At 40.4% G+C, this 26,889-nt stretch overlaps 1 protein-coding gene across 1 annotated transcript; it reads left to right on the top strand.

Moving 5' to 3' along the window:
- The first annotated feature begins 2,261 nt into the window (after positions 1 to 2,261).
- On the top strand, positions 2,262 to 24,215 carry CNR1 (cannabinoid receptor 1). Its single transcript, XM_073335145.2, has 2 exons — positions 2,262 to 2,733; positions 22,435 to 24,215. Exon 2 carries the CDS (start codon positions 22,498 to 22,500, stop codon positions 23,917 to 23,919), a length of 1,422 nt encoding a protein of 473 aa, XP_073191246.1. The 5' UTR covers positions 2,262 to 2,733; positions 22,435 to 22,497; the 3' UTR covers positions 23,920 to 24,215.
- The last annotated feature ends 2,674 nt before the right edge of the window (positions 24,216 to 26,889 follow it).

The following is a 26,889-nucleotide window of genomic DNA, read 5'->3' as shown; positions in this document are numbered from 1 at the left end:
TTGACCAGTTGATATTTTAAGATACTATGTACATTATATTATTTTTATTAATATGTGTGGGGACAATCATATCTTTTTAATACTATAGAGATAGGGACTGGGGGGGCGGGGGGGAATAGATTTGTTTTTCAGTGAGTTGAATTTAAAATAAATTCCAACTTTTCAGGCTTGCCTCCTATCTTTGCGTCCTGGCTGACATTTCAGCGCTCAGAGATCAGGGATTCCCTTCATTGTATCTGACAGTATTATTTTATTACTGTAATTTATTATTTATTGTGCTGGTTGCTATGCAAACATAGAAGGTGCAATCCCTGACCTACAGCAATAATCTTGGGGGGAGTGGGGTGTCACATACAATAGGCCAGAGTTTGGGAGCCTAGATACTACCGTGACAAATGCCTTCCCAATGGACAGGGAGAGGCTGCAGTCTTGATGTGCGGTTAGGTTTGGGGCCATGGTTGCTGAACGAGTACAGTCCAAGAGACACAGTTTTAAAAAAAAAATCCTTCAGCCCTTGCTCATCAGCCTCGTGTGTGAATGCATTTTAAGCCGTAACCATGATAAATGTAAAGCCCAATCAAGGCTTGATCTGTGCATATGGGAAGCAAGCAGAGGGCTGCTGTTATTGTAACCAGCTAATTAGCATGCCCCCTAAATACCCCCGCTGGTACAGCAGCCTGCCCCGGCGGGAAGCTTCCTCGGTGGGTTTTGCAGTCACATAACAGGAGGCGGAGGAGGGCTGGGTGACCTGGCTTCGCCGGACGCCGTCCCGGACCAAGCGAGAACAGCTTGCGGAGATGTGTCCCGCCAGTGAGCACCTTCCTTGTGTGAATTACACTGGGGGCCGGCAGTGCCCCCCGCCCCCGGGGGCAGAAAGGGCAGCAGCAACATTGCAGGGCAACACTTCCCCCTTCCTCTGTGGGGAAGGAGGGATCTGCTGCTCCCTGGGGGTTGGGAAAGGTGTCGTCCCGCCCGGCAGTGGGTCCCGACCATGCCCTTCTGTCCCCTCCCCAGCTGCTGTCACTCCGCAGAAGACGACAGCAAGACGATGATGATAATAATTAATAATTTAAAGCCCATAACGGGATGAATGGGGAAGGCTGTGTGCAAAGGCAGGGGCTGGCTACGCGAGGGGAGACGTTGCTAGGTTGCTGGAAAGGAGCAGAAGGCAGGGAGGGAGTCTTGCCCAGGACACGGTCTCTTCAGGAGAGGAGAAGTGGGGACAAGGTTGTGCTTGGAAACGGAGATCTTAATCATCTCCCCCATCTAACGCTCTCAGACCCAGAGCAGCGCAAGTTCCCCCTTGCCCTCCCAGCATCTCAGTGCACAGAGCAGCCCCGCCTACCCCAGCACCCCAACGCACAGAACAGATCCCGTTCCCCGTCCTCCCCCAGCACCCCAATGCACAGAACAGATCCCGTTTCCCCTACCCCCTGCACCCCAATGCACAGAGCAGTCCCCATTTCCCCTCCTCCCCCAGCACCCCAATGCACAGAACAGACCCCGTTCCTCCTCTTCCCCAGCACCCGAATTCACAGAACAGACCCCGTTCCCCCTCTTCCCCCAGCACCCCAATGCAAAGAACAGACCCCGTTCCCCCTCTTCCCCCAGCACCCGAATGCACAGAACAGACCCCGTTCCCCCTCTTCCCCTGCACCCGAATGCACAGAACAGACCCCGTTCCCCCTCTTCCCCCAGCACCCGAATGCACAGAACAGACCCCGTTCCCCCTCTTCCCCCAGCACCCGAATGCACAGAACAGACCCCGTTCCCCCTCTTCCCCCAGCACCCCAATGCACAGAACAGACCCCGTTCCCCCTCTTCCCCCAGCACCCCAATGCACAGAACAGACCCCGTTCCCCCTCTTCCCCTGCACCCGAATGCACAGAACAGACCCCGTTCCCCCTCTTCCCCCAGCACCCGAATGCACAGAACAGACCCCGTTCCCCCTCTTCCCCCAGCACCCCAATGCACAGAACAGACCCCGTTCCCCCTCTTCCCCCAGCACCCCAATGCACAGAACAGACCCCGTTCCCCCTCCTCCCCTGCACCCTCATGCACAGAACAGCCCCATCTTTCCTCCAGCACCCCCATGCACGGAGCACTCCTGGGTCACCCTCTTTCCTCCAGCACCCCAATGCACAGAGCAGCGCCCACTCCAGCCCCGCTCCTCCCAGGGCGGCGAGCATCCCTCCCTCCCCAGGCGTGTGAATGAAGTTTGCTGCTGCGCTTTGCCCCCTTCCCCGCTAGTTACTGTTGCCGTGTCTCTGCCGCTGCCAGGGCCAGGACAAAGGCACATTAGCACGTGATGGGGACGGAGCTTCATAAATGGGACCCGAGAGAAAGAGGGGGGGTGCGAGGAGCCAGGCTGGGAGGAGAGGCGCGGACACACACACTCAGCCGGGGCCGGGCGCGCAGCAGCTGCAGCCGCAGAGGAGGAGTGGGGGCGGCTTCCTCCCAGCCGGGGGCAGGAGGAGCACATGGAGAGCAGCGCCCGGCGCGCTGCCTGAGCCTGCCTGCTGTCCTTCCCCAGCTCCCAGCGCCGCCTCCTCTCCTCTCCCCGGCGCCCCGGGCCCGGCCGGGGCGGGGCGGCCCGCGTGCTCCCTGCTGGGGGGGAGCTGTAGTGAGCGCGGGAGCGCGTCTCAGTCCCGCCGAGGAGCCGCCGCGCCACTTGGCAAGAGCACGAGGCAGGCGAGAAGGAGCAGCGGCCCGGAGCAGGAGCCGATGTGAAGGGTAAGGAAGAGCGGGAGGGGCGCTCAGCACGGAAGGAGCCGTCCCCTCCCGAGTGTGTGTCTGGGGGGGAGGGGGGGGCAGCCCTGGAAGCGCATCTCACTAGGGGGTGAGAGATACCGGCTACTACACTAGTGTCAATGCCAGATCAACTTCCTTGCTGTGCTGGTCAAGGGGCTGCTGTCCTCCCCATGTCTCTGCTCAGTTCCTTGAGTATTCTAAGGCTCAGGTATCTGTCTATTACACATAGCTTCCTGACCCTGTGTGTGTGTGTCTGTCTGTCTGTCACAAATAGCGTCCTGACCCTGTGTGTGTGTGTGGGGGGGGGCTGTCACAAATAGCGTCCTGACCCTGTGTGTGTGTGGGGGGGGGCTGTCACAAATAGCTTCCTGACCCTGTGTGTGTGTGTCTGTCTGTCTGTCACAAATAGCGTCCTGACCCTGTGTGTGTGTGTGGGGGGGGGGCTGTCACAAATAGCTTCCTGACCCTCTGTGTGTGTGTGTCTGTCTGTCTGTCACAAATAGCGTCCTGACCCTGTGTGTGTGTGTGGGGGGGGCTGTCACAAATAGCTTCCTGACCCTCTGTGTGTGTGTGTCTGTCTGTCTGTCACAAATAGCGTCCTGACCCTGTGTGTGTGTGTGGGGGGGGCTGTCACAAATAGCTTCCTGACCCTGTGTGTGTGTGTCTGTCTGTCTGTCACAAATAGCGTCCTGACCCTGTGTGTGTGTGGGGGGGGGGGGCTGTCACAAATAGCTTCCTGACCCTCTGTGTGTGTGTGTCTGTCTGTCTGTCACAAATAGCGTCCTGACCCTGTGTGTGTGTGTGGGGGGGGGCTGTCACAAATAGCTTCCTGACCCTCTGTGTGTGTGTGTCTGTCTGTCTGTCACAAATAGCGTCCTGACCCTGTGTGTGGGGGGGGGGCTGTCACAAATAGCTTCCTGACCCTCTGTGTGTGTGTGTCTGTCTGTCTGTCACAAATAGCTTCCTGACCCTGTGTGTGTGGGGGGGGGGGCTGTCACAAATAGGTTGCTGACCCTCTGTGTGTGTGTGTGGCTGTCACAAATAGCTTCCTGACCCTCTATGTGTGTGTCTGTCACAAATAGGTTGCTGACCCTCTGTGTGTGTGTGTCTGTCACAAATAGGTTGCTGACCCTCTGTGTGTGTGTGTCTGTCACAAATAGCTTCCTGACCCTCTGTGTGTGTGTGTGTCTGTCACAAATAGGTTTCAGAGTAGCAGCCGTGTTAGTCTGTATTCGCAAAAAGAAAAGGAGGACTTGTGGCACCTTAGAGACTAACCAATTTATTTGAGCATAAGCCTCTGTGTGTGTTTGTGTGTCTATCACAAATAGCTTGCTGACCCTTTCTCTGTGTGTTTTTATCACAAATAGCTTACTGACCCGCTCTCTCTCTCTCTCTTTCTGGGTATACCCCCTACTAACACACTTAAGTAATACATGTAATCATCTGTATAATAATATACTATGGATTATTTGTTAAGCACATTCTTGGTGCTGTACAGAATAGAGGGGAAGGTGCAGTCCATGTCCCAAGGACCTTACAATCATATTACAAAGGGACTCACATGCACATATTCTGTTGAAAAAATTTTCTCCTCATTAAATGTAGAGGAATGCATTAGAACCCTCTTAAACAAATACCTGTTAAACTGATAAACTTTATTTGCAGTAGCTTGTAAATTACAGTAGTAATGCCCCTTATTAGCTGAACAAATTATGTTCCTTGAACAAAACAGGAATATTAAAATGCAGGAGACTGTCCCAGTAAATTGCCATTTAATTAAATAATTATTAGAGACAGTCCTCCCTGCGCGCCAAAACTATGACATTTAATTACTTTTGGTGTATTTTCATGAATTTGAGGTTTAAATGGTAACACTGTGAATTTGTGTGTTCTGTATGTATGTACTGCTTGTTTTACTGTGTGTACATACATGAATAGCATGCTGGTAAAATGAGTATGTTACTGAAAGCTACATGCTTGTTAAAAGGCTACCAAAGTCTTTTGAGTATTGTAGTTTATTTTCTTTACACATGTATATTAATTATGGTCTTTTGTCTGTTTTGAATGATGCTCAGTAATTTCCTCATGGCTGGCTGTCTTTATTTTTCTGTTTTTCACACTATGTCAGCAGTCTAACCTAAGATTGGTAAGGACAGTTTGTTATAGAACAACATTTACTGGATGGAAAATTTTGTCTGTTTCATTACTTCCATTAATAGATATGTATTGAATAGAAAGGACAAACCCAGCTCCTGACAAGAAAGAGCCCTGTAGATGCTAAGGACTTGTGGTTTTATGGTTAATATAAGTCTATTCTTCTGTGATTCTGAAGCTCTCAGAGAAATCAACCTCTTAGGTTCCCATAGGACATTAGCTGACATTGAGGATTTCTTCTCTAATCCTAACTCATTGATAATTTACAGTGGATAACATTCTTATTGATTTTTTTCTATACTTCTCCCTCCACCTCCCCCCCAAAAAAGATAACCCTCTGCTATTGACATTTTAACTGAAATAAAAGTCAACTTGTAATTGTGTATGCAAAGATGTTCAGCGAGGATGTCACTAAACCTTGAGCATTGAATCTCATTTGAATATTCAGTATTGTTGGTTTTTTAAACCTAAGAACTGAAAAAAATTCCCCCAACCAGTCAGGTGTTTCTAAACTTCTTGCATGTATCATAATAAACTTTCAGATTTACAGTTACAAGTAGCCAGCTGGGTTTTATTGTAAATGGACATTAGCTGATATTTTGGAAACAAAATAATCTGCATTGAGGACACCCCTGGATGAGGTATGTATTAAGTCTTTGATAGGAGAAAAGGTTTCACTGGGATACTTTGGTTTAAGATCAGTAAAATAGTGTTAGAAGACAAAATCTATAGCTTTTCCCATTTTCCTAAAATTACGATGAGTGTTACTTCTTGTATGAAAGGAGATTACATGAACATGTTATGCAGCTTTGATCATAGGTAGTATATTTCAGAAGAGTTAAGGAAATGTATGACAGTGAACTAGAGCTGAAAAATTCTTCTTTTTGGTATTTTTATGCTTTAAGATATAATTATTTGTTGAGAGTTTTTTTTTTAAAAGTCTTAAATGTAGGGTGGTGGATTTTTATCCTTTTTATTTGTATCCCTTGTTTTCAGTTTTATTGTTCACCATTTCCTAAAGGAACATGTTGTTCTCTGTGTAGTAGTGATACTAATATTCCCATCTAGCAAACTTAGGTGCAGGACTAGAGTGTTGTTTTTGGTATTTAATAATGTTAGAGTACTCAAACTGTTAAAATGATAACAATTAGTTGAGAGCAGTTAATTATTCTTTTCAGATTACACTTAATAACTGCTTGCCATAGGTTTTCCCATTTCTTCTCCAGAAAGAAAAAGGCTCACTGATTGTGTTGGAGGTATTTATTAAACAGAAAGACTTAATTAAATTAACTGTAAAAGAAATGCATGAAACACCTTTTAAATAACTTAAAAAGATGAATGTTAAATTTTTTTATTTGCTTCAGGCTGAAATTAGTTTTGTAGCCACCACCAAATTCAGGTACCTCATTATTATTCTTTGGAATAAAAGGCAGAACAATTTGAATAAAAAACATTTTAAAATGGAATTGACAAAAACAATAAACATATTTCTGGGGATTGTAGTAGGGATTACTTGCGGGGGAGGGGGGGAAGTTGGCTAGGTAAAGAGAGATTATTTTCTATGCATTTATCTCATCAACTAACCAGTAACAATATCTCAGAAACATTAAATTAAAAATACTTTACATCATGCTATGGAATCAGGATTTTATTAGTAAGAGAGTAAGCTGGTTGAAGCCTTTGATCTTAGCCGTTGTTCTTTAGTTAATTATGTTGGCTCAATTGCATAAAGGACACCATTAAGCGCTTTCATGCTTTACTAAAAGGATGGCATGTCTCAACCAATGTAAGTCTGTCTTTCTGTTTCAGTGTTCACAATTTTCTAATTTGGCTATTGAAATTTTAAGCATGAAATAGTTTTGTTTATTTAAATTATTTCCTTCTTTTATCCTTTTGACTATAATATAGACTTGATGAAAAATGCTTGCAAGCTATAATAGAACTGAAAATTTCAGTGCTGAAAGGTTTATATTCTAGAGATTGAGTACTTGGTTGCTTTCTCCTCTTATTGAATAGAGCTTTGTGATAACATTAAAAAGCAAGTGGAAACCCAGACCAATCTTTATATTCACTTAATACTACCAGAGAATTTTACACATTTCTCTTCATTCCTGACTCTACAGGTCTCTTTCATCTACTCACTGCCACTCATTTCACTAATTTCTTATAGAAAAAGTTTGGTTTAGTTTTCTATATTTAGAAAGAGATTAACATATTTTTTTAAATACAAACTTTGTGACCTTTCTTTGGCAATTCAGTCAGAGGTTTCTATGTATCTGCAGAATTCATTTTTGTCCACAGTGATTTCTTTTCATTTCTTTGTGCATGATTATATTGGCTTTATCTGATTCTCCTCATGAAGCAGTACATGTCTATAGAGATGTTTTGCTGCAGCTCCCCAAATAGTTCAGCCTATCTGAAATGATGAATGTCATACAAAATCATTTATCAACCATCTGAGTGAAAACTTGGATATTTTCCTTTCTGTGCCAGAGAATTTGTGCAGTTTGCTGCTGATTTAAAATGTGTACTTGCAAGTGACCCTAAAACTGGTGTTTGGCCAAGTTCAAAGCAGCTGTGCAGATGGACACAGAAGACAGAAGTCTGAGGGAAATAGACCCTTTTAATCATAACAAGGCTGCTCTTGTTTTCCTATCGATAGTAGAAATGCATGCCAGGCCCTTGTACTCAAACGCAATCTTGCAAATGTGCCAGAATAGGCAGCAATGGCATTCTATTATTAATATAAAGTTAAAATGTGTTAGGATTTAGTAGGGTTGAACCCTCTATCTTGTTCATATTGTTCCCTACTTCTGTTCTATTCGTAGACTGGCACTGTATTGATGTAAAAGGTGCATATAGAATTACTATTGTTGAGATAAGGACTTCCACTCAGAACCTATCTTATTGGAAATGTATGTGTTTGTAACTGATTGCAGAAGCCAGGTTGGAGTTGTCTATGGAATGGTTATAATTACTTATAAATCAGTTTCTTGTTGAAAGAACTTCTGAAGTTGCCTTTGGTGCACGTAAAAATAGTTCAATTAGCAACGTGAGGTTGGACAACATTTGCTCATGTTTGTGTATTATGCAAGGGCTTTATGAATATCCAACCATTGGGCCCAATCCTTCTCCAGTTGTAGGCTTTTCTGATCAAATTAGCCAAATTCATATTGCAGATAAAATAACTAATTCACTATTGAATTACTACTCCATTTACCCCATTTACTCTCAACTATACTACTTAATACAATACAGTTTATTTAGGTTTATGTTGAGCTGTTACCATAACTAGACATATAGATTTAAGGTTTTGTCCTAATTGTGCAGATTGGGGCTAAATTTTATTAGATTTTGCCTGATCCAGTATAAGCCTTATCTCTGGCAAGTGTGTATTTATTCTTTCTGAGAAAATCATGTTTACCCACTAAAAAGTGATGAGCAGAAGCAGTTGATTAGGGAATACTATGAAATCTATTTCAGATCCAGCTGGTGTAATTTTCACACCTGCATTTTAGGAAACCCTTTCAACATTTTTGTTTGTTTGTTTTTGTTTTTTCTTTCTCTTTGTGAATATCTGAATGTGCCTGCTATAATCAGGAATCTTTATTTTTAGCCAACTCTGTCTCTCTAACAGTGCAGACTGCATCTGTGCTTGGAAAATTATGTAAAATGGGTTTGGAGGTTTTAAATAAATACATTGACAGCATCTCAGTGGATACACTGACTTTAGATTTTTGCTTTTCCCCCCACAAAGGCTGTGTACGGGATATATTAAAACAATGTACAACAGATATTTCACATATAGTAGCTCTGCCATCTATTATACTTATTCTTCTTATTCTTTAACTTGTCTGCTAACATTTAGCACCAGGAATTTGGGTTTATTGATGCTAAACACCATTGCGACACTTTTAAGACTTTGCGTTTCTCCAGTGAGATTTGATACTATATTTTAAACTTTCAAACTGAGAAATGAATTTTATCTTTTTAAAAATTTATTTCTGCAAATGAAATATTATACTGGTTGCATGTATTTTTGCTTTTTGTTCTGATATAAGGGAGATCAGAATCTACTATAATTCTTCTCTCTGTTAAGAAAAGCATCTGCATATTTCAAAGACATGCACCATTGCCAAGCAATCTGGTGTAGTGGTTTAATATTCTGGCAAATAATTTCACAAGTTGCTTGTGTATATAAGGGCAGTATAGCAGAATATTATAATCTGAATGCAACTATGAAGAGTTATCTGATCTTATTTAAATTTGATAAAAGTCGATAGAGATCTAAAATCCAAAGAATGTTTTCCATTTTTTAACTGAAGTACATCTTACAAAGAGTTCTGGAGTGAGACATCAAATTAACTAAAAACCTTGCTATCGTAAATTCTGAGCATTGCACTATATGATGGTCTAACAATAATTTCCAAGAGAAGTGGACTCCTGAGAACTAAAGTAGATTAATATTGCATGGTGGGTACCCTTTTGACCCTCTTTGCACTGACCTTTTGTTTTCACCAGTATACCCCTTTCCTTTCCATATTCTGTTTATTGTATCCCCTGCACTGATCATTCTGTAGTTACATTTGAGATCCTTCTCTTTCTTCTCAGCCCAGTGCTTCCATTTTCTCAAACGCTTTGATTTCACTAGAGTCTGCAGCCTGAACTGCTCATCTGATCCATTCTTTGCTAACCTTCCCCAACCCCAGTGCCTTGTGTCAATACTTACAGTCCTGTCCTGTTCATTGCCCATAAGCAACTTGGCACCATCAGAATTCTTCATTTCTTCCTGCACTGTCTGAATACAGATCAGAAATAGACCTTCAAATGCACAAGCCAGTGCCTTAAAAACAATGATGTGTGCTCTAGTTCCATATCCACTATAAAATCTGGAAATCCTATCATACCCCTCACCTTACAGTGCATCCGAAGTGTAATCCATATTCTCTTTCAATTCAAAAGGCATTGGTAATCTTCTCATGCTTCCATGCCATTACTTTTCTCCTTTACCCACCCAGCTTTTCTCTGACCAGCTACAAAGAATATTTTCCTTCTTTAAATCTAAGAACCAGCATTTGTGCTAATCTCCCCTCCATCCTGCTCCTCTCCACTAATGCCTTCTCCTCTTCTCTTCCACTTTTCTGTTCCCTTCCCACTTAGCAATAATCTGTTAAGAAACCACGTGTTCTTTTGCTCCCCACCATTCCCCAGTTACACACGTCCTTCTCCTATAGTTGTTCCTACATAACCACCGCTGTCAATATTTACTTTGCATCTGGCACGTTACTTAAAATCTGCTGCTGTCCACTTCAGTATTATTTATTTATGTATCATTCTTTTCAGACAGAAAAAAGAGAGTCACAGGATCTGCCCCAGTTTCTTAAAATCTCTCTAGAGCTTGACTTCTTCCTACCATTCTGTCTCTAACCATCACTTTCTCAGTAAAGTACAGTACATTTTCCCCCCTCCCTTCAATCCTTTCTACCACAAGAGTATCCATGACCTTTTTTTATTCTGAATTTTGCTATGACATGGAAACAGCCCTCTTCTGAGTAGATAATTATTTCTTCCTTTCTGTTAATTAAGGTTTTTCCTCTCTGATTGTTTTTCCTTAACTTCACATTGTGGACCATTCCATCCTTTGATGGATCACTTCCAATGCTATCCAGTAGTCTCTGGTTCCCTCTTCGAGGCTCTGCACCTTCGAATCAACCTGCTCTTTCTCTCTGTACTTGATGATCATCCCTTTCTGTGCCAAGCCGTTCTCTGTGCTGTCCCACATAATTCAGTGCTAAGCTCAGCTCTTTTTTGTCTACTTTCTCCCTCTTGGTCATCTTGTCCCTACCTATAGCTTTTACATCAAATGGCACTCAACTGTACATAGCAGTTGCATCTTTCAGTATTAAGCTAGTTGAAAAATGCAAGAAAAAATACCTTTTCATCATTTTTTGGTTGCTGAAATTTTGAATTTCTGAAATTTTTTGACCAGCCAAGTTTGGTAAAAAAAACCAGCAAAAATCTTCTGAGAAATTTTTGTCGAAACATCAAAAAGTCAAAAAATGTTGACCAGCTCTCTTCAACACCTTCAATGAGTGTTCTTTCTACTTTCTCTGTCTTCAGTAGGTAAAGGGTGTTTTTGACTTCTCAGCTTTCTTCAGCTAAATGTCTCAAAGACAGAAGTGCTTCTTTTGGGAAAGGGGAACATCTCTAAATAGAGTTATATCTTCCCTATTGACCCAGATCTCCCACTTGCCTCCACTGTCCGCAACCTTGGCATCATTCTTATTTCTGAACTCTCCTTCTCCTCCCACATCTCCTGTGTCTGTAAATCTGCTTATCAGCGCCTCTGCAATATTTCCTATGTATACTACTGTCTCAACTCCACCTCAACTGAAATCCTTAATCAAAATGTCTAGCACACTGTTGGCATCATACAACTAGAACTTAGTAATATTCACCTTTTATTGAAATGTTGTTCTTGATGGCTTCCCCAAGTACTAGCTCTCTGGACTCCAGCATCTATACAGAATGCTGCTGCCCAATTTCTCACATTCACAAAGAAGCATCATCTGGCTATCCTGGAACAGCTCAGATGGCTTTGTATTAAATTGTTAGGTTATAGTTCAAAACCCCCCTCCTTGCCTTTAAAACCTTCCAGATTAACTCATAGGAAACAGGAAGAGAAAAGGCCTCTCTGCCCCCCTTTTCACCTAGCACTAGCTTCTTCTCAGCCTTCACACAATCGACAATGCAAGGAGTATGGGGAATAAATAGGAAAAACTAGAAGTATTAGTACATAAGCTAAATATGACTTTGTGCAATAAATCTCATGACTGGAATATTGGTATAGAAGTGTATAGCTTGTTCAGAAAAGATAGGAAAAAAAGGGAGGAGGTATTGCAGACCAGTTGAAAGCCTCTCTGGGAGAAGATAAAAGGAGAAAAAACAAGGGCAACACCATGGTAGGAGTCTACTATAGACCACCAAATCAGGAGGAGGAGATGGATGAGGCATTTCTGGAACAAACACCAGAAATATCCAAAATAGAAGACCTGGTAGTAATGGGGCATTAACTACCCAGACATATGAAGTAATACAGCAAAACACAAAATGTCAATTAAATTATTGGAATGTATTGGGGGACAGCTTCGTGTTTCAGAAGGCAGAAGAAGGGGGACAACCATTTTGGACTTGATTCTGACTAACAGGGAGGAATTGGTTGTAAATGTAAAGGTAGAAGGCCATTTGGGTGTACGTGATCATGAAATGATAGATTTCATGATTCTACGAAAATGAAGGAGTGAAAGCAGCAGATTAAGGACAGTGGACTTCAAAAAAGCAGACTTTAACAAACTCAGAGAACTGGCAGGTAAGATCCCATGAGAAGAAAAATCTAAGAGAAAAATGTTCAGGAGAGCTGTCTGTTTCTCAAAAAGACAGTATTAGAGGCACAACTATCCTGATGCAAAGGAGAGACAGGAAAAATAGTAAGAGACCACTATGGCTCCATCAGGAGCATTTAACTGACCTGAAAATCAGAAGGGAATCCTACAAAAAGTGGAAGCATGGACAAATGGCTAAGGAGAAGTACAAAAGAATAGCTCAAGTATGTAGAAACAAAATCAGAAAGGCTAAGGCACAAAACGAATTACACCTAGCAAGAGACACACAAGGCAATAAGAAGAGGTTCTATAGAGGAGCAAGAGATGGACACAAGATTACTTAGTAGGAAAAGAGAACTAATAATGGATGACATCAAGAATGCTGAGGTGTATAATGCTATTTTATGTCAGTCTTCTCTAAAAAAGTTAATATGGCTTTTGACACAGTCCCAAATTGCATTCTCATAAGCAAACTAGGGAAATGTGGTCTATATTAAATTATTGTAAGGTAGGCGTAAACTGGTTGAAAGACTGTATTCAAAGAAAAGGAGTACTTGTGGCACCTTAGAGACTAACCAATTTATTTGAGCATGAGCTTTCGTGAGCTACAGAATGCATCCGATGAAGTGAGCTGTAGCTCACGAAAGCTCATGCTCAAATAAATTGGTTAGTCTCTAAGGTGCCACAAGTACTCCTTTTCTTTTTGCGAATACAGACTAACACGGCTGTTACTCTGAAACCTGTATTCAAAGAGTAGTTATCAATGGTTCAATGTCAAACTGTGATGATGTATCTAGTGAAGTGCCGCAGGGGTCTCTCCTGAGTCTGGTACCATTCAATATTTTCATTTAATGACTTGAATAATGGAGTGGATAGCGAGTGTACTTATAAAATTTATAGATGACACTAAGCTGGGAGGGGTTGCAAGCACTTTGGAGGACAGGATTCAAATTCAAAATGACCTTGATATATATGAGAACTTTTCTAAAATTAACAAAATTAAATTCAATAAAGATAAGTACAAAGTACTACACTTAGGAATGAACAATCAAATACAAAATGGAAAATAACTGATAGGTAGAAGTACTGATAAAAAGGATCTGAGGGTTATAGTGGATCACAAATTTGAATATGTGATGTAGTTGTGAAAAAGACTAATACCATGTTAATAGGAGTACCATATGTAAGACATGGGAAGTAATTGTCCCAGTCTGCGCGGCATTGGTGAGTCTTCAGTTGTAGCACCATGTCCAGTTCTGAGCACTACACTTTACAAAAGATGTGGACAAATTGGGGAGAATCTAAAGGAGAGCAATTAAAATGATAAAAGGTTTAGAAAACCTGACCTGTGGAATGGTTAAAAAAACTGAGCATGTTTAGTCTTGAGAAAAGATGGCTGCAAGGGGACCTGATAACAAGTCTTCAAATATGTTAAGGGCTGTTATAAAGAGGACCATGATCACTTGTTCACCATGTCCACTGAAGGTAGGACAAAAAGTAATTGGCTTAATCTGCAGCACGGAAGATTTAGATTAGATATTAGGGAAAACTTTCTAACTATAATGACAGTTATGTTCTGGAATAGGCTTCCAAGGGAGGTTTTGGAATCTCTGTCATTGGAGGTTTTAAGAGCAGGTTAGGGATGGTTTAGGTTTACTTGGTCCTGCCTCAGAGCACAAGGGCTGAACTGGATGACTGCTCGAGGTCCCTTCCAGCCCTACTTTTCTATGACTGTATGAATCTTAAAGCTACAGGTATGTGAGCCTTTTCCTGGGCAGCTCCTGTTGTCAGGTAGAGCCATCCAGTGTTTCTGCCTGCCCCTCACAATCAACCATCCACCAATTTTCAAATCTCAGAAGAGAACCTATGTTTTTCTTCCCTGTTATTTCCCTCTTCCTCTGGTTTCACTTTTTATTCCCACTTGGTCAATCTATTAACTCTGCAAAGCTTTTTGCACTAGAGTCTGCATGAAAGAGAGTATGCAAAACAGTGAGTTTAGAGCATGTACCCCTTACACTGATTGCAGAACAGTTTCCAGTATAAACTCATGTATTCACTTGGTCATAACCCTTCCAAAACATCCACCTTTTTGGCTGAAAACGTCCATGTTTAATCACTGCCCAAACAAGATTTTTTCCCCTAGAAAATGTAAGCAATCTCCCTTCAGTTGTTTTGGAGTTTAGTGAGAGTGGAGAAGGAATATGCTACCAGTTAAAATCTAACCATACTTTTTTTAGACAGGGCTAATGCTAAAATGGCTGAAGTTTGAAAGCTGGCATAGGCATAGGCATGGAGGCTTTTCCTGGGTTGGAAAAAGTCCCTGGAGGTTGATTTTTAAAAGTTATGAGCATTTGAAAATTTTGCTGTGAGCCCGGGCAATAGATGTTTCGTTATGTATGTTGGTGCATATTTAGGCTCCGATCCTGGAATGGGCGCTATGTAGGTGGATCTTTGCATCCATGTGAATCCCTGTTGACTGCAGTTGGGCTCTGAATGGGCACAGCTACTATCATTAAGTGTACATTAGCTGAAATTAGTTTGCAGAATTTAATTATGAAAAACTATATCAAACTGCTATTCATTGCCAAATCTATTCTGAGTTGGTCCCACCTTAACTGAGTTTATCCTGAATCCAGATCAATCTTCTCCAACTGCTGCTCTTAATCTGAACCCTCCCCTGTCCTGGCAGTTGCTTTATTGTCTCCCAAAACTGGTTTATTTTTTTTTAAATGCTTAATAATGACCTGTGAAAGATTTTAAAATTTTGAGCTTGTGCCATTTTTTTATATATATATCCTAGCAGCTGAAGGCCTGTCCTGTCACATGGGTGTAATTCATAAAGCCATCGGTAAAAGAGCCAAAACTGAGGGTTCTTGTTTCCATGCACTGTGTTGTAGTGAATCATGTTGCTGTTTGTACTTGTTCTCCAGCCTGTGCACAGAGCTGCGCTGGCGGCATGACCACCTCTTTGTTACCTCGGGTAGCCCTTATTCCCACCTTCTCTGATCAACCGTCACATTCCAACCACCATGGAACCTTTGGACTCCAATATTCCGTCTCGTTCTCACAGGGCCAGTGACGACTGAACATTTCTAAACAAAATAATATTTTGTAATATTTCTTAGTAATATTTCTAAACAAAAAGAGCTCTTAGCCCGCTGTTTCCATCACCTGTCACTGACGCAACAGACATTCTAGGCTTCCGAGTGGCACAGTCTGGTGTCAGTTCTGGAATATGTGTGTTGCTTTGTGCAGGTGGCAAATGAGGGGTGTTTGCTGCTGTGAGGGAGTATGTGTACCTGTGGTTATTGTTTGTGGTGTTGTGTGGGTGATTTTGAAGAACTGTGATTGTTGGGCCAAGTAATCCACCATCTGCCTCATACAACCAATGAAATTATTGCATGCAAATTGGCACTGGAGTAAGGGTAGTGATGGGTTGAGTTACCTCTGATATCACAATGGCCTAGGTTTCTTGGTGTGGCATAGATACCTGCCTTGCTGTCGCCTGGGTGTAATTCGTAAAGTCAAAATGGCTGAGAACTTAAAAATGGATGGTAGCAGACCACGAATCCCTGTGATGGTTGACCCTGGTGATATTCTGAACAAAAATGTCTCAGCCATGGTTGGAGCTGTTTCCATTGCTTCACACTGCCTCTACAGACATTCTAGGCTTCAGAGTGAAATTTCTAGAGTCTTATTATATAGCTAAAGGAGGCCTGCAAGGTGGGGTTTTGATTTGTTTTGTTTTTTCAAAAAGGTTATGCACATAGCCAGTCTCTGTAACCATACCTTCCCATCACTGTTACCCTCATCCGCCCTCACCCACTCCCTCTGCTTGTTTGTGATGCCAACATGTTGTGTCTTCTCTTAATTTAGATTATAAACTCTTTGGGCCAGGGTACAGCACCCAAAACAATAAGACCCTGATCCTGATGGGGCCTCTGAGCACTACAATAGTAAAACAAACAAATAATAATCACTTACCACTGGTTTCTGACTAGTTTACACCCAACATAAAACTTGCATCACTAAATTATATAAAAATCTGAATTTAGTCCGGTGACTTCATAAACATCACACTTGCTTATGCCAGTCCTGATCTTTGGCCCACCATAGCTAGAAACTACCTTATTTGTTGAGAGCACTTATTATTCTCTTTAATGATCTTCCCTCTGAAGTCCTCACACAGGCAAAATTTCCACTGAATTCAATGGGAGTTTTCCTGAGTAGCTAGTGTCTGTACACTTGAAATGTTATTTAAATCCTAAAATGTTAAATAAACAGCATTCAAGATGTAACAAACATTTTCACGTTCTTTTGCAACAAGCTCTTTGCATCACTTCAGTGAGACGCAGTCTCACTTCTTGTATTCTGCGTTTTCTTTTTAAGGCTTGGAAACCTAGTTCTGGTCTCGGCAGTTGTACTGTTCACCACCATTTATAATAACGCAATTATTAAACTAAATTTTAATTGTATACGCCTGTTCTAATTCATTTAGGCTATCATCTACTATTTCTCTAACATTTTTGATTACCCAGGCATGATGGTAAATTATTATTATTGTTGTTATTACTATTATTTCTACTGGGCTAGGGTCCATGGGACCAGTCAAGTTTGTAGTCCCATTTGGCTTGGCATTGTACAAACACATAGGATACAATTCCTGACCCAAAGAGCTTACAACCTAAGATGGTGAGCAACATATGAAGACTTTGGGAGAGGATTACAATCCAAATATATGATTTTATATACATATTTCAATGCATTTTAAAAAAATACATTTCAACTATACAAGCTGCCCTTTGACCAATTCTGAATGATCTGTAAATCTCATAGAAGAACCGTGTAAAATGGAAATCCAAATATTTTACAAAATGAAAATTAGTGAATCATGATTATTATTATCATTGTATTATTTTAGTATTGTTTGTTTTGACTTCTTGTTCTCAGCATATCTGCAGTTTTCAGCAGCACCATCATTTTACCTTTTTTAGGAAGAATTTTACTATTTATTTTTATAGATTATTAAAATTGCTTTGTCAATCATTCTGCCTTGAAGAAAAATTCAGCTTTTATAGATGATGGCAATAATTGTAATAACCAGCCTACTGCAAAAAGAATAGAGAATTGTTATTCATATTAGTGTAGTATTCTTTTCCCCTGAGTAAATGAGCTTTGCATGGGGGACCTACACAAGGTTTAGGAGAGAGTTGATCCTCCTGTAATCCAACCATGTATTTACACAGCCTTTCCATGGTCACTACTGCATACAGCTTCTGGATTCTAGTAATATCTATGTAACCCTTAAGAGGCTTTACGTGACTGTGCAATGGGGAGCAGAGGCAGAATTTGCCCCGTAGGCTTTAATTAATTCAGCTGTTTAAGGGTTCACTCCTACAAAGTGCCAAGTGCCCACAACTCTTAGTAGAAGGTGTGGGTGGTCAGCACTTCGCAGAATCAAGCCCTAATAATGCAAACTGGAAGGAGAATTGATAAACCAAAGTCAAACCAAGTAATGTCATTGACAGACAAGATGGCCAATTGTGTCCTTAAAAACTAGTCCAGTTAATGGATGACACTTTGTACATTTTCTGTGGTAGTGGAAGTCACAATGCCACAGGCTTGTGGAAAACTTCTTATGTGGAAGAAGTGATATGGGCTAAAGTAGTGTGCGTTTGTTTTGTTTGTTTTTGTTGGCAAGGAGGTTAAGGTAAAAGGGAAGATTATTTACCTTGTACTTTAGCTGGAGATTTTAATCTATTAACTTTTGTCTGTAGTTAGAATTCACTACTTACTGTGAACTAATTCATGTAGTTATGTAATTGCACTAAAACTTTTAGGGTTGGCACCAGCAGTGCCTCTAATTCATCTTTAATCAATTTTTTTCATTCTTTTAAAGCCATTTTTAAAAGCAAGCCTAGAGAGCTCATTTCAGGTGCCAGACTAAGCGCTTTGGAGATAGAAGTCCTATATTCTCAGAACAGGTACAGACAGCACAGGCAGTAGAAATGCAAGGTCCCACACTGCTGCATTAATATGTCTCCACGCTGTCCTGGAGGGACCACTCCTGGGAGGAAAGATTTTGAACACTATTGAAGCTGCCAACAAGGGGAGAAGTGTGCTGGTGATTTTCATGATGTGGACTCTTGTCCACTATGAAATGGCAGTGGCGCTCACCCATTTATTTGTGTTATCAGATGGTCACTATTGATCTGGGCTGGATTTAAACCAATTGCTTAGAAGAGGATGGCCACATAGTTCATTTCAGTCCCCTAAGATATCCAGCTGCCATTGGCACTTCCACACATGCCACCAATCTCTCCATTTGTAGAGTAATAGTACTGAACTGTTTCTAGATGGAACATTTGAGAGCTGACATCTCAGAATACTGACATATGCATCTTACAAGCAAGTGACCCCATGAATGAGGGCCTGCCTTTGAGAATATAGGACCAGATTCTCAGCCAATATAAATCAATGTAGCTCCTTTGATTTTAGAGGAGCTACGCTGGTTTATACCAGCTGAGGATCTGGACCACAGTCATCTGCTAACTCTGCAGCCATAAACTCTGACTTCTGTTTTCACTAGCTGGAAGTGAGGAAGTTTGCTAATTGATTATATATATATCCATGCTATAGTTTATACAGAGACACCATATTATGTATATTAAAAATAAGCTAACCCCCAATAAAATACAGTTCAATGTCAGTTGAATGGTTGTTTTACTGCAACTTTAATAAAAATCAACTGCTACTTTAATAGGTGCGTGCACACATACTGCCAGAGATTTCCAATTATGATATTCCCAGCAGCAAACAATAACAAAATTAATGTCAGTTGTATCCCCAAAAGCCTAAACTGTATTACTAATGAACTCTCAAAGAAAACTCTATGCAAAGGCAATAAGGTGCAAATCACTATAATAATCTAAATGTAGAAATACAGAAAAACATCATTGAAATGCAGAGTAGGATTTGCCTCTTGTGATCCCATTAACCGTCTTGTTAGCTTAGTGTCTGCATACATAGTGGTACTGTAACATACTCCTTCTAAAATACAAACACACAAATTCATTTCCACTACATGCATCTGACGAAGTGGGTATTCATCCATGAAAGTTTATGCTCTAATACGTCTATAAGGTGCAACAGGACTCTTTACCACTTTTACAGATCCAGACTAACACGGCTACCCCTCTGATACTTGACACAAATTCATGGGTTTTTTTTGTATTTTAAACAAGGGTAGGATTTGAACCAGGGCTTGTACTTTATTATGAAGCAATATATACTTAAGGTGACTCTAGCAGAAACTATCTCCTTCCGAGTAATTTGTCTTTCTCGTAGATGTACTCAGTTGCATAACAATTTGCAGTCTTGACTCAAATACAATCTTCTTGACATTGAGTTATAGCTTTAATGATTAAGACAGCTGTCTTTCCTCTGGCAGAAGTAAATTCTAAGACCATTGAATATTTAAATACTACCATCATCTTTATATGTGTATAGAGTTAATTGGTTTTTTTATAGTTTGAAATTAATAAAGTGTTTTTTACATACTGTTATAAGCTGTGTTCTGTTAGAAAGTTGCCCAGTTCACCCGAGAGTTGGTTACAAATCAGTTGACAGCAAAATCATTGTTATAATGTATACAATCTATAAAAACAACGAGGAATCCTTGTGGCACATTAGAGACTAACACATTTATTTGGGCATAAGCTTTCATTGGCTAAAACCCACTCCACCAGATGCATGAAGTAAAAAATACAGTACGCAGGTATTTATGTTACAGTATGTGAAAAGATGGGAGTTGCCTTACCAAGTTGGGGGTCAGTGCAAACGAGGCCAATTCAATCAAGGTGGAAGTGGTCTATTCCCAACAGTTGACACGAAGGGGTAAATATCAACAGAGGGAAAATTACTTTTTGTAGTGCTAACAAGGCCAATTCAATCAGGGTGGATGTCGCTCATTCCCAATAGTTGACAAGAAGGTGTTAGCACTGATGTCTCCACTTGGTAAGGCAACTCCGATCTTTTCATGTGCTGTAACATATATATACCTGCCTCCTGTATTTTTCACTCCATGCATCTGATGAAGCTTATGCGCAAATAAATTTGTTAGCCTCTGAGGTGCCACAAGGATTCCTTGTTGTTTTTGCTGATACAGACTAACACGGCTTTCCCTTCTAAAACAATCAATACAATCCACTATAAACATTTATAAAGTACCTTCTGGATGAAAGGAGCATTAAATGTAAGATTATTATAATTTATTTTCAATATGTTCTTCAGGAAAGTTGTCTTTCATCACCATTCAGACCTTAAGAATTCTAATCCATTTTAAGACTGTGTGTTTTACAATGAAGATTTTGCTTTGCACAGTTATGAACCCTATACATGATATCAAAACTCACACAGCCATTTGTTACGTATTAGACTCTCCGGTTATTACATATACTTTTTCACCATTTTTACAACACTGATGTTGCACTGTCCTCTTGAGGTGTAGCTTTATATCCTACCTTTAACACTAGCTGTCTAGGAGCTTTATCCAAAACGCATTGAAGTCAGTGAGAAAGCCTCCGATTGACATCAGTGGATTTTGGACAAGAGCCTAGGTGCTCAGATACCAAAGCATAACTGCAGTATAAATATCTAGCTAGACAGATGATCTCTGCTTCTTTCTGGAAATACCAATGATAACCTCCATTTTGAAATGTTTCTATTGTCATGAGAGAGGAAACATACTTTTTACTACATATTTTTTTTATATTCAGTAATACTGAGCAGATGTATTTTCTTATAATTGTGGAACTCCCCTCTTTACTTCAAGGACTGAGGCAGTCAGTTTCTCTGGATTTTGCCAACTAATCCCTTGTATGCTGTCTAACATTTATAGCCAGCCATACCAACTGATCAGGTGAAGTCAGTGTGTGGTTGTATGCAATACCAGTAATTTCCTGGTGACCCCATCAGTTTCTCCAGAGTTTAAGCTTCCATTTTAACACAAACAAAACAAAAAAAATAATTTTTTGGCACTTATAGTTGCTGATATAGCCTTATGAATGTCTGATTAAGGCTTAATATAAACAGAAACAATGGGTCTGCTTCTCACTTGCACTATGACCCTTTTACACCACTCTGGCAATATAAAGGGGCTTTAAGGTAGATATTTAAGGTCCTTTTATACTGCCAGAGTAGTGTAAAGAGGTTTTGATGCAAATGAGAATCAGGCCTGGTAGCTTTAGGGCAAAAATGAACTGCCCCTATTCATCTCTATGGGGTGTTAACTCTGAAGTTTATTGATTGAAATTACTGTAAAATGTCAATATTGACTATTTAACTACTGTTAATTTTATCAGAAACATTCTGGGATTGTGGGCACAGCTTATGTAGAATACCATCACTTTTCCCTTGTTTTCTGCTACTACTTCTGCTAGAAGTAATTAACAGAATAATGACACTCATTATCCTCCAAATGCATATAGTGTGTATATAAATAAAACAATTTAATAATTAATTGTCAATAATTATTATATATCCAGTATCCTGGCACTAGGCCTTCAATATGTAGCTCAGATTACTGCAACACAGACCTAGACACACACACAGGAATACGGACAGGGTGAACAGTGAAATCTGCATTTGTATATCAATCTTTGTTGATCCGCTCCTTCAGTGTTCTTTCCTTGCAGTTAGATTTACAACACCCTCAATAGTAAAGTAAAACAATGATTGTTCAATTTAAAATGATCTCTGCACTGGCAATTGTTTCTAAATGGAAAAAGTCAGAAAATGTTGTTCCACAAGGTTCTTTGAAATCAGACATCTCAGCTCAGTTCTAGAGGTAATATCTTTCTGGTGGAGCTGCTCAGAAAATTTTGATGAAAAATTAAAACTATTTTCTAGGGAATATCTTTTCCCCATTTTTCAGCTTCTTTCTCATGTGTAGACATGTAATGTGTTTCAGATGTTTTGCTTCTAAATAATTGATCAACTCTTCTGACTACATAGCAGGTGACAAAGGCTAGACCTGTAGTTCAGTACAAGGAAAGATGAAATGTTATTTGTCATGACTGAGTTAAGTTGTTTGTAAACTTTATCTACCCGTTTATCTTAATTGTTTGATCTTTTTCCCCCTTCCCAGGATTTCCTCACATGTATTTTTTCCCAAGTCTCTTTGAATCCTACCTAATACAAGACTGGGGTTATGAAGTCGATCCTAGATGGCCTCGCAGACACAACTTTCCGAACAATTACAACAGATCTTCTTTACATGGGTTCCAACGATATCCAGTACGAAGATATTAAAGGTGACATGGCCTCCAAACTAGGATACTACCCACAGAAATTCCCCTTATCTTCCTTCAGGGGTGATCCTTTCCAAGAAAAAATGACTGCAGGAGATGATCCCCTATTAAGTATCATTCCATCGGATCAGATCAATATTACAGATTTTTACAACAAGTCCCTATCCACTTTCAAGGATAATGAGGAGAATCTACAATGTGGGGAGAACTTCATGGATATGGAGTGCTTTATGATTCTAAACCCCACCCAGCAGCTGGCCATTGCAGTGCTGTCCCTTACCCTGGGCACCTTCACCGTTCTGGAGAACCTTCTAGTGCTGTGTGTTATCCTGCACTCTCGAAGCCTCCGGTGCAGGCCCTCCTACCATTTCATTGGCAGCTTGGCAGTGGCTGACCTCCTGGGCAGTGTAATTTTCGTCTACAGCTTCGTTGATTTCCATGTTTTCCATCGGAAAGACAGTCCTAATGTGTTTCTGTTCAAATTGGGTGGAGTTACAGCCTCATTCACTGCTTCAGTAGGCAGCCTTTTCCTTACTGCAATAGACAGGTACATATCTATACACAGGCCACTAGCTTACAAAAGAATTGTTACCAGACCAAAGGCTGTCGTAGCATTCTGTGTGATGTGGACCATAGCTATCGTAATAGCTGTTCTTCCTCTGCTCGGCTGGAACTGCAAAAAACTCAATTCTGTTTGTTCAGACATCTTCCCTCTCATTGATGAGACCTATCTAATGTTCTGGATTGGGGTCACCACTGTACTCCTGCTGTTTATTGTGTATGCCTATATGTACATATTGTGGAAGGCTCATAGTCATGCTGTTAGAATGATTCAGCGTGGCACTCAAAAAAGCATAATAATTCATACCACAGAGGATGGTAAAGTACATATTACTAGACCTGATCAAACTCGTATGGACATCAGGTTAGCCAAAACCTTGGTCCTTATTCTGGTGGTTTTAATCATATGCTGGGGTCCTCTACTTGCAATTATGGTGTATGATGTCTTTGGGAAAATGAACAAGCTCATCAAGACTGTCTTTGCATTCTGTAGCATGCTCTGTTTGATGAATTCAACAGTGAATCCCATCATCTATGCTCTAAGAAGCAAGGACTTGAGACATGCTTTCCGGAGCATGTTTCCACCCTGTGAAGGGACTACGCAGCCTCTTGATAACAGTATGGAGTCTGACTGCCAGCACAAACATGCTAACAATGCAGGTAATGTTCACAGGGCAGCTGAAAGCTGTATTAAGAGCACAGTTAAGATCGCCAAAGTGACCATGTCTGTCTCCACAGACACAACTGCAGAGGCATTGTAAATCAAAGCCCTCTCAACGTTGTAAGAATAGAAGTTTGTTTTAAACTAACAAAAAATACATGACTTAAAGCTTTTGTTCCCTCACCTGTAACATTTAAGTTTGTCATAATAAGCTATACAATGATTGTTTTAAGAATCATTGCCATTGGCCAGTCCTCCAAGTTTAACAATTAGGGATTCAAACTACTTTAAAAAAATAAAAGTTTTCAATTAAAGAAAGTGCTCATTGAATAATAAAGTATAAAACTCTGGCAGAACGTACAGAAAATGTCAAACTAGCAACAATTCCTTCAGAAGTTACTGGGGGGGGAGTGGAGGGGAATCTGAAAACTTGTGAAACCTAACTGAAAACTAAAACATCCTAAAGCCATGTCATCAAATAAGAAAAAGCCTTGTAATCATAATGTTCATTCCATTGTGAAATGTATTAAATGTCTATAAGTCATAGAAGTTTTCATTTCGTTCCAAAAGCGGCAGTACTGAGTTTTAGAGGTTCTGTAAAATGTGTTGTGTCCTGTGCAATGTATACTGTTTTATTACTTGTTACTGATATTTGTCTAACTAAACCAAGTGATAACGTAAAGTTGTGTGGAAATAATGTGAAATATGTGTTATGTAAACCCCACTGAAAATACCTTCTGTATTTGAAGCACTCCTATGAGCTATTTTGGAAATTTTACATGTTTAGTCGGCTTCTGTGGATTTAGAGGAAAGGCATTGTATTTCTTCAACTAAAATTATTTGACATTTGAAATCCCCATTAATTTTAACTTTCATCTGTGTAGAAGAATAACAGCAACAAGGGAATATAGACTAGCACTGCACAGAAAGGAATGCACTGGTTCAGACTTTTAAATACCACTGCGTTTATACATAAGGACATTTATTGTCTTACGGACTATGCCTTTCTGGTGGGCATTATGTAAATATGAACACTAAAAAGAAATGGTACTGGATACTGGCTTCTTTAATTGGCAACTGCTAGCACTGGACCTCTGAAAACAGCATGTGTCAGATTCAGTGTATAATGTTATTACTGTGCAGTTGATATATACTGGAACTGTGCTGTGTTCCTATATCCCAGGATTAAACAGATTTAAAGCCTGAGATGCCAAACTCCAGTCTTCACTAAACAAGGAGCAAGTATTGTCGAAATTAGACATTTTTTATGTTTGAGCGTTTATATAAATAAATATCTGTGTTTGTGTGTGCACACACTTGTGTGTACGTATACTAAGTAAATGTGGGTCACAATAGTATTACTAAGATAGGAAACTGTGCCCAAATGTAAACTATTTCTTGTTGCACTCTTTGCACATGAATTCTGTTCCTAAAATTGAGTTCTTCCAGCTGATCAGTGATGAACTTACTAATTGTAAGATTCAGAACATACTCGTTGATCCACACTGAGAGACTTATCCATGTATTAGAGAAAATAACCTTTTTAGTTTTACTTGAGAACAAGGCAGAAAACAATCAGGAGGAAAGGGTAAGAGGCAAAATATGCCATGAACAAAAATAGACAACAGAAAATCAGTATTTACAGTGTTAAAAAAATTGAATGTTGGAGATAAGACTTTTTTTTTTCAAAAAAGTCCTTGAGTATTAAATCTATTTGCTTGAAATCAGGTGTGTCTCTCTGTAAAAACAGGGTATCAACCTGAAACCATCATAATTAAGGCAAAGAAAGAGTTTTTAGATCCAAAGGTGCAATTCCATCTTATAATGGAAATTTTTAAAACCTTGGATATTTTTTAGTAATTAAATCGCCTTCTTGACATGGATATTCTCTAAATCTCATTCTGAATAAGAGCCATTGAGCCTTATTCTCCACTGCCTGGTACATTAGGTCATATTCTGTCCCCTGCTCCACCTGTTTTATGCTAAAGCCGCCACAAAGCCAAGCTAGCCAACTAGCTACCCAAGGATTCCCCCAAGACGGGGAATCCCTCAGTGGCATAGGGCTTGTGTAGCCAATTCTACACCACCTCTTCATGCTCTATGGGGAGAAGCTTAGGAAAGGAAGCATGGCTAGATCACTGATGATCTGTGGCTGCCAGAATGACCTCTTGGGCACTGTGGTAGCTGCTCACAAGTCAGAGCAGCCAGTAGCACCAAACACCAGACAGCCCCAGGATTGTGGGGGGAGCAAGGGAGTGTCATATAGCCATCTTTGCTCCCAACCCTATCTAGGGTACTGTGCTGAGCAGAACTTGACTGGAGCTAAGGATGTAGCTCCATGTTTAGTCATTTACATCTGTGGTATCTGAGTCCAAATCAGAGAAGTTGCATTTTACGGCTACTGTGCACTGGTGTAAATGACTCCACAAGGTACAAAGCTGTGAAGATTCAGGCCTATTTCCTAAAGACTGGTCATAGCATGGCACTTTGTAAGAGCCCTGTCCTGCAAGGTTCTGAGTAATTCCTGACAGATACTGAGTTCCTGCCATTCATGCTTACCTGGGTGGGAGAGCAGGGAGCCTAGAACCCTGCGAGGAGGTCCACTGTACCTTGTAAGAGTAGGCCCATGGGATGACTAAAGGATGAGGTTTCTCAGAGTATTGCTCTACTTCTGGTGAAATCTAACAATGAAAGAGCTTTCTTTCCTTTCCACAAATACATTGTTTTTCATGCAGCAGTCTGGGAGGAAAGAACACAATGTCAAATGAAAAGGTATTTTAAGAGCCATTTTTTGAAACTGTCTTCTTGTGAATTCAATGAAAATTTTATAAATTTTTGTTGTTGTGGATTCAAGTTCTAAATTTTATGTGATAAATCGTGGGACAATGGGGCTGTCTTGGCACTAAACTTGGTGCTTATTGATATAAGAAATCACATCCTGTGAAATATTCACATATCAAGATCTTCATTTACATATGAGTTTTTTAAAAGGTTTGTGGATTATATTTCATCTTAACATCATTTCTCAATTTAGGTGGCAAAAAAGTCCCTACAAAATGTAAACTAAATA

This window comes from Lepidochelys kempii, chromosome 3 (assembly GCF_965140285.1).
Source record: "Lepidochelys kempii isolate rLepKem1 chromosome 3, rLepKem1.hap1, whole genome shotgun sequence".
NCBI lineage: Eukaryota > Metazoa > Chordata > Testudines > Cheloniidae > Lepidochelys > Lepidochelys kempii.
Note: the sequence above shows the minus strand (reverse complement) of the source record. Positions and strands in the feature narration are given on the sequence as shown.